Source organism: Ornithorhynchus anatinus, chromosome 12 (genome assembly GCF_004115215.2).
Source record: "Ornithorhynchus anatinus isolate Pmale09 chromosome 12, mOrnAna1.pri.v4, whole genome shotgun sequence".
Classification (NCBI taxonomy): domain Eukaryota; kingdom Metazoa; phylum Chordata; class Mammalia; order Monotremata; family Ornithorhynchidae; genus Ornithorhynchus; species Ornithorhynchus anatinus.
The window spans coordinates 8078794-8091082 of record NC_041739.1 but is presented as its reverse complement, the minus strand read 5'-3'; the positions used below and the strand labels follow the sequence as shown (position 1 = coordinate 8091082).

At 51.8% G+C, this 12289-nt stretch overlaps 1 protein-coding gene across 2 annotated transcripts in view; it reads left to right on the top strand.

Annotated features, from left to right (window-relative positions):
* The window catches only part of GALNTL6 (polypeptide N-acetylgalactosaminyltransferase like 6), a 772653-nt gene extending 761743 nt beyond the window's left edge, over positions 1-10910 (top strand). For both annotated transcript variants that reach the window (XM_029076387.2, XM_029076388.2), the window contains one exon: positions 10419-10910. In XM_029076387.2, the coding sequence (XP_028932220.1) occupies positions 10419-10586 (168 nt within the window). In that variant the 3' untranslated portion in view covers positions 10587-10910. The remainder of the gene's footprint in view (positions 1-10418) is intronic.
* Positions 10911-12289: the final 1379 nt, after the last annotated feature.

Below are 12289 nucleotides of genomic sequence, written 5' to 3'. Positions count from 1 at the left end.
GCAGAGCAAGGATTTTATCCCCATTTTACAGATGAGGAAACCGAGGCCCAGAAGAGTTAAGCAGTTTGCCCAAGGTCACACAGCAGGCAAGTGGCAGAGCTGGGATTAGAACTCAGGTCCTCTACCTCCATGGCCTGGGCTCTCTCTTTCCTAGACCACACTCCTTCCCTGCTCTTTGTGGACAGGGACCGTGTCTACCGACCTTATTTCATCGTATTTTCCCAAATCCTTACTTAGCACAGTGCTCTGCACACAGTAACTGCTCGACAGATACCACTGCCTGATTCCCCCCGTGAGCCCCATGTGGGACAAGGACTCTGTCTAATCTGCTTTTACCCAGTGCCCAGCACATAGTGAACCCTTAACAAACACCGCAATTATTATTGTCAGTATGAGGTCCCATCCAGCCATTAATGGGGGTAGAGGGTGAGGCGGGCTCCTGGAGTAACGCTCACGGTTACCGTATTCTCATCGTCCCTGACCCGCATGGGGTTCACAGTCTAAGTAGGAGGGAGAACAGGTATTTGCATGGAGGAAACTGAGGCCCAGAGAAGTGAAGTGACTTGTCGAAGGTCGGGGACTAGCGAGTGGTGGAACTGGGATTAGAACCCGTGTCCTCTGGCTCACAGTCCTGTGCTTCCCATAAGCTTCTCCTCCCTCCTGCCTGGTCAACTCTCGTGGGCAGGAAATGTGTCTTGTTTATCGTTATAATGTACTCTCCCAATGGCTCACTACGGTGCTCTGCACAGAGTAGGTGCTCAATAAATAGGATTGACTGAAAGAATGAACTCCCTCCCCCTTCACATCCAGCAGACTCTCCCCATCTTCAGAGGTCTACTGAAATCACATCCGCATCCGTTAAACTCTTTGGATACTCCCTTCTCTGGTAGCACTTTATACCTACCTTTAAACTCTGTTGCTTCCCCCGACCTGTAATTTATTTTAGTGTCTGCCTTGCCTGCTAGACTGCTAGCTCCTTAAGGGCAAGAATTGTATCTACTGACTATAGCATTCCGCCAAGTGGTTAGAACAGCGCTCTGCACATAGTAGGCACTCAATAAATAATCTCGTTGGATGGATGGATAAGAAATCTGGCAGGTGGCCATATCCTCTGTATCTGCTGAATATACAGAGATCATATACAGAGTTAGGAGGGACGGATAGTTCTCATGGGATGTACAGATTACTTTGTACTAATGAGTAGAGCTCGGGTCTGGTATTCAGAAGGACCTGGGTTCTAATCCCGGCTCCGCCACTTGCCTGCGAGTCCCTTCACTTCTCTGTGCCTCAGTTTCCTCATCTGTAAAATGGGCATGAAGACTGTGAGTCCCATGTGGGACAGGGACTGGGTCCAAACTGATAAGCTGGTATCTACCTTAGCGCCTAAAATAGTGCTTGATACATAGTAAGCGCTTAACAAACGCCATCATCATCAAAACTCCCGCCGAGGAAACTGGTGCTATTGAACTCACCAGTGCAGACCTGGGGAATGCCAAGGGTCTCTTCGACATCACGCTGGGTTAAGCCCGAACGGGCTCCCGTGACTGAAGAAAAGTCTCTAATTCCCTATCGGCCTTCCAACCAAAGCGCGTGTTAAAAGACTCCCGTTACGACGGAACTGACCGCGGCGGGATCAGTGAAGGATCCTGTATGGGATCCGGGCAATCATATCCCACCCTGACCAGAACGTGACGGGTTTCCGGGTGAAGCGTATGACGGGTGGCCGATCCTGTCGAATCCTTCCGCTGTTTGGCCTCCTCCATCTCTGGAAAGGCCGGAACGAACAGACTTCCTCTGAGGCGATGATTTCCTCATCTTTGAAAAGCGTCTTGGGTTGGCATTTGAACCTCGGGGCAAAAGTGTGCTGAGGGGATCAGGCAGGCCACCTTTTTCCAGTGTTAATCCTGGACTTTCAAGGGGGTGGTCCAAGAGAAGAGGAAGAAGAGAGCAATGAACAAGCTAGTCAGTCAGTCGGGAGTATGTACTGAACACCTACTGTGTGTAGAGCACTGTAATAATCCTCAGGAGAGTACAGTAGAAGTCAATCAAATTTATTGAGCACTCACTGTAATAATACTAATGATGAGGATGATGGTATTTGTTAAGCACTTACTATTTGCCAAGTACTGTTCTAATCGGTGGGGTAGATGCAATAATAATAATAAATGTATCTGTTGCCGAATTGTACATTCCAAGTGCTTAGTACAGTGCTCTGCACATAGTAAGCGCTCAATAGATACTATTGAACGAATGAATGAATGGTGGTATTTGTTAAGCACTCACTATGTGCAAAGCGCTGTTCTGAGCTCTGGCGGGATACAAGGTGATCAGGTTTTCCCACTTGGGGCTCACAGTTTTAATCCCCATTTTACAGATGAGGTAACTGAGGCACAGAGAAGTTAAGGGACATGCCCAAAGTCGCACAGCTGGCAAGCGGCGGGGCCGGGATTAGAACCCATGACCTCGGACTCCCAAGCCCGTGCTCTTTCCACCGAGCCAGGCCGCTGCTTCTGGTGTGTGCAGAGCACTGTACTAAGCACTGGAGAGAGTACGATATAACGGTGTAACTGACACATCCCCTGCCCCCAACAAGCCTACAGTTCAGAGGGGGAGAAGATGGCACAGTCCCTACCCTCAAGGAGCTTTCAGTCTAATGTGCCAGGACCCTAGAGAAGATACATTAATTGAGCAGATTTCTGGTCTACAGAGACTCAAAGAAGGCGGCTCTTCTCCCTTCTAGATCAAAAGCTCCTTGTGGGCAAGAAACATGGCTACCAACTCATTCATTCGATAGTATTTACTGAGCGCCTGCTATGTGCAGAGCACTGTACTAAGCACTTGGAATGTAGAGTTCGGCAACAGAGACAACCCCTGCCCAATGACGGGCTGTTATCGTACTCTCCCGAGCACGTAGTACGGCACTGCGCGCACAGTAAGCACTCAATTAAATTCCACTGACTGAGTGATCTTCTCGAATGCTGAGTGATCTTCTCGACTGTGTTGGCCTGTTCTCGGAGGGTAGAAATGAATAGTAAGGTAGTCTGTTTTCCCTCGGAGCTTTTCTCGGGCGTTGTACTGAGCTAAACACCGTGCTCCTGGAGTAATAGGGGCCTTGGCCCAGGTACTCTCCCAAACACTTAGGACAGTACCCTGCCCCCCGTTAATGCCATTGATCCAGGCAGGTTCAATGCCAGGTTGTAAGCTCCTTGTGAGGTGAGCATTTTCTGGTGCCTCCTGGCTGTTATCCCTGCCTGTGAGCCATCTGGACTGACCACGGGAGCCTTCTCTGGACATGGGTTCTGATCTCACCTCCACCATTTGTCTGCCATGTGACCTCGGGTGAGTCACTTCACTTCTCTGGGCCTCGGCGACCTCGTCTGTAAAATGGAGATCGAGCCCGTGAGCCCCCATGTGGGACAGGGACTGTGTCTGACCAGACTACCTCGTATCTACTCCAGTGCTTAGAACAGTGCTCGGCACGTAGGAAGCGCTTAACGAATACCACAGTTGTTATCACCGTTCATTACTCTGGCCCCCGGCCCGGAGCGAGGAGTGGCTTCTGGCTCCACTGGCATTGCCATCTGGTCGTCCGGGCGACGCGGTGACTCGCCTGCCGCTCTCACCGCTGATCGGGTCCCAGCCCGTCGACCGTCACTCGGTCCGAGACAGTCTGCCCGATTCAGAGAGTTGTTGCCCCTGGCAATTGACACATTCTGGAAAAAGATCGAAACCAACATGCCCAGTAATTTAGCCCCAGGTGGGGGGGGGGGGGGGGGGGGAGAGAACGGGGGAAGGCGTGATCCGACGGCAAGAGGTGATGGGGCAGAGCATGGGGGGCCGGGGGAAGGACCAGTCAGCACACTGGCATGGGCCCTGAGATTTTCACAGAGGCTCAGTCCAGGCTGGCTGAGCCTGAAGAATGAGCTGGCCCCGAGCCAAGCTGGGCCGGGCTAGCAAACCGCTCTCCGCCGGCCTTTTTATCCTCCCAGTCTTGGTGAGCCATTTTAGGGCGAGGGGAAGGGGGTGAGGAGGAAGGCGCAGGAGAGGAGAATGTTGAATAGCGCACGTGCAGCTGTGCCTGTACACGGTCCTAACTCCACTGCCGTGAAGCGGCCGTGACCCCCGTGGGATCGGCACTGAGTGGGAAAACAGTCCCCATGGCTTTGAGGGCAGAGCAGGCAAGGAAACCCATCTGCCCCTTGAAGTTAGTAAGCGCTCAATCAATACGATCGATCGATCGATCGATCTGCTGCAGATAAGGGCAGAGCGAGCACTCCGAAGGCGCAGCGAAGCCAGCCTCCAGGCTTGAGGTCTCGTAATAACGATAATAAATAATTAGGGTATTTGTTAAGCACTTTCCACGTACTAAGCACTGGGGTGGCTACAGACGAGTCGGGTTGGACACAGTCCCTTGTCCCACGTGGGACTCACAGTCTCAATCCCCATTTTACAGATGAGGGAACTGAGGCACAGAGAAGTTGAGTGACTTGCCCAAGCTCCCAGAGCGGGCATGTGGCAGAGCCGGCATTAGAACCCATGACCTTCCGACTCCCCTGTTTGGTTGGGTGAGGGGGGCGGAGGGCGTCAGCAGGCAGGCCAGCCTGGAAGCGCAACCATCGGGACCCGGTGGTTCTCCCTCAGCAGAGGCTCAGGGAAATTTGGGAGACGCAGAAGCAGATTTTGAAGTTGTGAAATCTGAGAGACGCAGAAGCCGATTTTGAAGTCGTGCCAACAGCACACATCGACACGACAAAGGATCTTTGTTCCACGGCGGCTGGGCGGGAAGGATCTTCGGCTACACGGCCGCTCCCCCGCCCGCAGGATACGCTCTCGCTGGCACGACTAACGTCTTCCAATCCAGGTCGGCTACTCACTCGCAAATACGCACCACGCGCGCCACCCACACCCGGTGGTTGTGTCGAAGCCCCCACCCTCTACGCACACCATGGGTCGCGCTGAGGCAAGGTTTGACGTTTAGGAGAGGAGTCGGTGATCTTCACCCGAGGGATTTTGCGGGGTCCAGTCAGAGCAATAGACTTTAAGGCCGGGATCGGATCTACCAACTTTTTTGTATTTTACTTTCCGAAGTACTCGGTATAGCGCTCTGGACACCATAAGCAACATGACTCGGTGGAAAGAGCACGGGCTTTGGAGGCAGAGGTCATGGGTTCCAATCCCGGCTCGGCCACTTGTCAGCTGTGACTGTGGGCAAGTCACTTAACTTCTCTGCGCCTCAGTGACCTCATCTGTAAAATGGGGATTAAGCCTGTGAGCCCCACGTGGGACACCCTGTCTACCCCAGGGCTTAGAACAGTGCTCTGCACACAGTAAGCGCTTAACAAATACCATTATTATAAGCACTCAATGAATTCATCCATTCAGTCGTATTTATGGAGCGCTTACTGTGTGCAGAGCACTGTAATGAATACCACACAAACATCCCCGACCCTCACCCCCAACTCTAAAGAGCCCCACCACCACCCACCCAGGGCGAGAGGAGCCCTCAACCGTCCTGCTCTGGCAACCGTTGAAAACGCTCTATTTGAAGCAACACGGCCTAGTGGCTAGAGCACGGGCTTGGGAGTCCGAAGGTGGGAGGCCCGCAGCGTGGCTCGGTGGAAGGAGCCCGGGCTTGGGAGTCAGAGGTCATGGGTTCGAATTCAGGCTCTGCCACCTGTCAGCTGTGTGACCGTGGGCAAGTCACTTCACTTCTCGGTGCCGCAGCGACCTCATCTGTAAAGCGGGGATTAAGACCACTTGTCTGCTGTGTAGCCTTGGGGAAATCATTTCACTTCTCTGTGCCTCAGTTACCTCAGTCGTACCTCACGTGGGACAACCCGATTACCCTGTATCTATCCCAGCGTTTAGAACAGTGCTCTGCACATAGTAAGCGCTTAACAAATACCAACGTTATTATTATTATTATTAGTCACAGCTCCGCCACTTGTCTGCTGTACTTTAGGCAAGTGATTTTGGGCAAGTCACTTCACTTCTCTGGGCCTCAGTTACCTCATCTGGAAAATGGAGATTAAGACTGTGAACCCCACGTGAGGGAGGGATTGTGATCCAACCCAATTTGCTTATATCCCCCCATCCCGGACCCCACTGCCCCCGCTCGGGGGCTGGGGGAGCCCAGACCACAGGTGGCCGATACACGTTGGCAGGTGGATGTTGGCACGCGGGCCCCTTGGCGTGTTTACACACAGCTAATCTGCAAATGGACTCCAGCAGGAAGGACGGGAATAGGGGCCCACGGAGAAAGGAGCTGAAACTCCGGTCGGTCCTCAGACTAGAATATTAGAACCGTGAACACGCACACACCCACACTCACTCCCACAATCACCGCCCCAGCTCCGAAGTTTTCCCTCTGACCTCCTTGAGTGCTGCCTTCCAGCCAAGGTGAAATTTCCGGTCCGGTGAATGTGGAGTCTTATTCTCCCACCGACTTGCCTTTGGCTGATGGTGCCATAAAAGATCTGTCCGATAAGGAACGGGCTTGGTCTAGCCGGACTTTGCCCCCTGAACAGATCGCTTGTGATTCCAGGCCACAGAATGAGCCGTAGCTGCCGCTAATCTCTTCCTGCTGCCAGAGGGAAAGGGACGGAGTGTGCGTGTATGGGGTGGAGGGGGACCAGAGATGAACCTGCAGCTGGCTCGACCTGGCCCCGGGACAAGGCCCCGGGACAAGGACCTCTCTCTAAGGTCACCCACGACCTCCTTCTTGCCAAATCCAATGGCTCCTACTCCATTCTAATCCTCCTTGACCTCTCTGCTGCCTTTGACACCGTCGACCATCCCCTCCTCCTCCATACCTTATCTCACCTTGGCTTCACGGACTCCGTCCTCTCCCGGTTCTCCTCTTATCTCTCTGGTGGGTCCTTCTCGGTCTCCTTCGCTGGACCCTCCTCCCCCTCCCATCCTTTAACCGTCGGAGTTCCTCAAGGGTCAGTTCTCGGCCCTCTTCTGTTCTCCATTTACACTCATTCCCTCGGTGAACTCATCCGCTCTCACGGCTTCGACTACCATCTCTACGCGGATGACACGCAGATCTACATCTCCGCCCCTGTCCTCTCCCCCTCCCTTCGGGCTCGCATCTCCTCCCGCCCCCGGGACGTCTCCACCTGGATGTCGGCCCGCCACCTAAAACTCAACATGAGCGAGACTGAGCTCCTCATCTTCCCTCCCGAACCCGGTCCTCTCCCAGACTTCTCTATCACCGTGGATGGCACGACCGTCCTTCCCGTCTCTCGGGCCCGCGATCTCGGTGTCATCCTTGACTCGTCTCTCTCGTTCGCCCCACGCATCCTTTCCGTTACCGAGACCTGCCGGTTTCACCTCTACGATATCGCCAAGATCCGCCCTTTCCTCTCCACCCAGACGGCTACCTTACCGTTACGGGCTCTCGTTATATCCCGGCTAGACTACCGTGTCGGCCTTCTCTCTGACCTCCCTTCCTCCTCTCTCGCCCCACTCCGGTCTATTCTTCACTACGCCGCCTGGCTCATCTTCCCGCAGAAACGATCTGGGCCTGTCACTCCCCTTCTTAAACACCTCCAGTGGTCGCCTATCGACCTCCGCTCCAAACAAAAACTCCTCACTCTAGGCTTCGAGGCTCTCCGTCACCTTGCCCCTTCCTACCTCTCCTCCCTTCTCTCTTTCCACCGCCCACCCCGCACGCTCCGCTCCTCCGCCGCCCACCTCCTCGCCGTCCCTCGGTCTCGCCCGTCCCGCCGTCGACCCCCGGGTCGCGTCCTCCCGTGGTCCCGGAACGCCCTCCCTCCTCACCTCCGCCAAACTGATTCTCTTTCCCTCTTCAAAACCCTACTTAAAACTCACCTCCTCCGAGAGGCCTTCTCAGACTGAGCTCCTCTTCTCCCTCTACTCCCTCTGCCATCCCCCCTTTACCTCTCCACAGCTAAACCCTCATTTTCCCCTTTTCCCTCTGCTCCTCCACCTCTCCCTTCCCATCCCCACAGCACTGTACTCGTCTGCTCAACTGTATATATTTTCGTTACCCTATTAATTTTGTTAATGAATTGTACATCGCCTCGATTCTATTTAGTTGCCATTGTTTTTACGAGATGTTCTTCCCCTCGACTCTATTTATCGCCATCGTTCTCGTCCGTCCGTCTCCCCCGATTAGACCGTAAGCCCGTCAAACGGCAGGGACTGTCTCTATCTGTTGCCGACTTGTTCATCCCAAGCGCTTAGTACAGTGCTCTGCACATAGTAAGCGCTCAATAAATACTATTGAATGAATGAATGAACAAGGGCCAATGCAACGCTCCCCGGCTTCTGCATTCTTCTGGCCCCAGAATGCGATGGGACATGCTGGGGAATGCGGAAGCAGATACTACAGTCCCTTCGCCTGTGGCATAGTAGATGGAGCGTGGATCCAGGAGTCGGAGGTCATGGGTTCAAATCCAGGCTCCACCGCGTGTCAGCTGTGTGACTGTAGGCGAGTCACTTAACTTCTCTGTGCCTGTTACCTCATCTGTAAAATGGGGATTAACAGTGTGAGCCTCACGAGGGACAACCTGATGACCCTGTATCTACCCCACCGCTTAGAACAGTGCTCTGCACATAGTAAGCGCCTAACAAATACAAATACCAACATTATTGTTATTATTTTGTGGCGTTTGTTAAGAGCTTAATATGCACCGAGCACCGTCATAAGCCCTGGAGGAGATCAAGTTGGACACAGCCCATGTCCTCTACGGGGCTCACAGCTTTAATCCTCACTTTACAGATGAGGTAAGCGAGGCCCAGAGACGTTGAGTGACCCTTAGAGAGCTCTCTGCATGACCCTAAGTGGAAGCGGAGTTAGATTCCTAGCCGGAGCCACGTCCGTCACAGGAACGGCTCTGCTTGCTGCCTGGTGTTGGAGCAGGCCTGCGGGCTCCCGGGCTAAAACAGGAGCTGAACTAACCTCCCACAGCTTCCATCCACAGATCACTCTCTTAGCTACCCTCAGCACTTACGTAGGTCTTCATGCCTCTCCTCGGCTCTTGCGTATCTATGGTTATTCAATTATTTATTCGGTTATCTCATTCTGACAAATCCATGGTACTATCTCATCTCCTTGTTCCTCCTCCTGCTCTCATGACTTCTAGAGAGTTTAAGTTTGCCTGTCTCCCATTAATTAATTAATCAATCAATCAGTGGTACCTACTGAGTGTTTACTGTGTGCAGGACACTATACTAAGAGCTTGGGAGAATACAATTCAGAGATACAATAGTAAAGCAGTGCAGTCTAATGGCTACAGCAGGGACCTGAGAGTCAGAAGGTCCATTCCGATCCCAGCCCCGGCACTTGCCTGCTATGTGACCTTGGGCGAGTCACTTAACTTCTCTGGGCCTCAGTTACCTCATCTGTAAATCTGGGGATTAAGACTGTCAATCCCATGTGGGACATGGACTGTGTCCAACCCGATTAGCTTGTATCTACCCCCAGAACTTAGTACAGTGCCTGACACAGAGTAAGCACTTAACGAAGGCCATGAAACGAATAGTCGATAGAAATGTTCCCTGCCCACTCTCCCAAGCTCTTTGTATAGTGCGCCACACAGAGTAAGCACTCAATAAATAATATTAATTGATAAGCTCACAGAGGGCAAGGAACATGATTTTTGTTTCTGGTGTACTCTCCCAAGGGTTTAGTATTGCTCTCTACCCCAGGAGGAGCTCAATAAATACCACCAGTCACGAAGGTGGCGATGTAAGACCCTTCCAAATGCAAGCGTAGAGGGCTCAGCTTTGTATCCCCCATTGCCTTCCCAGCACCCGCGGCTGAACCCTCAGAAACCAAAGAGTCAGTGCAGCCTGGTGGAAAGAGAGCCGGCCTGGGAATCAGCAAACCTGGGTTCTAATCCAAGCTCCGCCACTGACCTGCTGCGTGACCTTGTGTGCCTAAATTTCCTTATCTTTAAAAAGGGAATTAAATTCCTGTCCTCCAGCCTACTCGGGCTGTGAACCCCACGTGGGACAGAGATTGTGCCCAACCTGAGTATCTTGTATCCACCCCACTGTTCAGTGCAGTGCTTGGCCCAGAGTAAGCCCTTAAGAAATACCATTATCATTACTATAATTATTAATCGTGAGAGAAGACAAGGGGGCAAAGGGACTGCCACGCCCACCATCTGGTTCAGATCCACAGATCGGGCTCTAAGAGCAAACCCAGAAAGCCCTCGGTTCCCCCTGACCTGCTGGCAGGTAGGCCCGGCTTTATTTATTCACCGGCTGGGCAGATCCTGGAATAACAGACTCTACGCGGAAGAGAGAAAATGAGCCTGGGCCTGTTTGAGTCCCACTTACTAAAAGAATGATGAAAGAAGCTGAGAATAAGGCTAAAGTATTTGTCATGGGCTGCTTAATTTCACTTTCGCTATGCCTCTCTCTCGCTCTCTCTTTCTCCTTAGGACAAAACTTTATTCCATCCTGTGAGCAACAGCTGTGTAGATTGCAATCCAGCTGAGAAGAAGATTTTCATGAACAGATGTGACCCTCTGTCTGAGACCCAGCAGTGGATTTTCGAACACAGAAACGTGACTGTTTTAGAGAAATTTAACGGCAATATCAGTTCCTAGGAAGATGGGAAGGAGAGGAAAGCAGTAGCCGAGGGACTATTTATATTCCGCCGGCAAAAGACGTTTTGGCCAGCATCTGGGTCGAAGGAGTCAGGAATTCAATTTCCTAGATCCAGGAACCCCGTTCCGAGGATGAAGAGCGTATCGAGGCCAGGCCGATTCACCTCCCTGTGTCCCGCCTGTGTCCGAAGAACTCGAACTCAGAACTTCACCAGCTCCTGCTGTGAACTTCAGACTGGCACTTCCCTTGCTGGTCAAGGGCAAACTTTATTTAAAGACTTTTCCAAAAACACTTATGAGTTAATAAAGTGAAAGAAAACTCTAGTGTTTCTCAGGTCAAATCCTGCAGTAGTGAGTAGCTATGAATGGATGCTGTTAGTTAGGGGTGGGAGGGGCGGGGAGGAGGATAAAAGGCGTGCATGACCGCTAAGGGGGCCGGAAATTACCACAGGTTTAGAGCTAGTCACGTCCCAGTGTTATGGGCAAACTCTTCTTTCTGGTGCCATTCTCTGAATAAAAAATGGGTTAAGCAGGTTTAACCCTCAGACTGCTGCAGATGATTTTAGAGGCCTCCCTCCATCTTGCGTGTTCCAAAAATAAGTCGAGGGCTGGGGCGCAGGGTGGGAGGCGGGGAGGGAGGTGTTGTGTGTATCTCTCTACTGGTTTGAAACCTGAAGTTGACCCTCAATATGGAGGGGGTTTGGGGCAGGGCCTGCAAAAAGCTAGATCTAGGCTGTAGCCAAATTTTACTACAGAGGTAGCCAAGGTAGCCAAATTTCACTCTGACTTCTGAAGGATCAGAGCAGACATTGGCAGGATGGCCACCAGAGTCTAATCCTGGTCCTTCGCCTTTTTGGTCTAATGGAAAACCCACCACTAGAGAGAGTGAGATCATTTGGAAGCCTGTTTCCTCTACCTCTGTCTCCCTTTCATCCCTTTTGTCCTTTTTTTTTCCTCCAGAGACTAACAATCACTGTGGTATTTGTTAAGCGCTTACTATGTGCCAAGCGCTGAGAAGCAGCGTGGCTCAGTGGAAAGAGCATGGGCTTGGGAGTCAGAGGTCGTGGGTTCTAATCCCGGTTCCGCCACTTGTCAGCTTAACTTCTCTGTGCCTCAGTTCCCTCATCTGTAAAGTGTGACTGTGAGCCCCACGTGGGACAACCTGATTACCTTGTATCCCTCGCAGTGCTTAGAACAGTGCTTGGCACATAGTAAGCGCTTAACAAATATCATCATCATCACTGGGGTAGATAAGATAATCAGGCCAGACTCAGTCCCCGTCCCACATGGGACTCACGGTCTAAGAGCAAAGGAATCTGGTTTTCATCCAGACTGTTCCACTCCCTTCACCTTAGTTGAGGGTCAAATTTAGTCTTGGAAGATGTTGGTAAAAAGGCCAAGTAAGTAAACCATGCCAAAATAGAAATCAGACCGGAGTCAGAGAACAATGTAAGTTTTATGGGAAGGATTTCCTCAGGAAATCTATATTTACCTTTCCATTCTCCTTAGAACTGGAAAAGTTTGATTTCTATTCAATCATAACATTTACTGAAGCAGCAAATAGAGTGAGATAGATGTGGTGATTTGTTGAGCGTTGCTGAAAAGAAGTGGAGGTTGAATTAAAAAATGGCTCAGTGCCACCATCTCCAGTTAAACTGGGCCGGTTCTCAGAAACTCAGTTGACTGTTGGTGATGGACTTGGA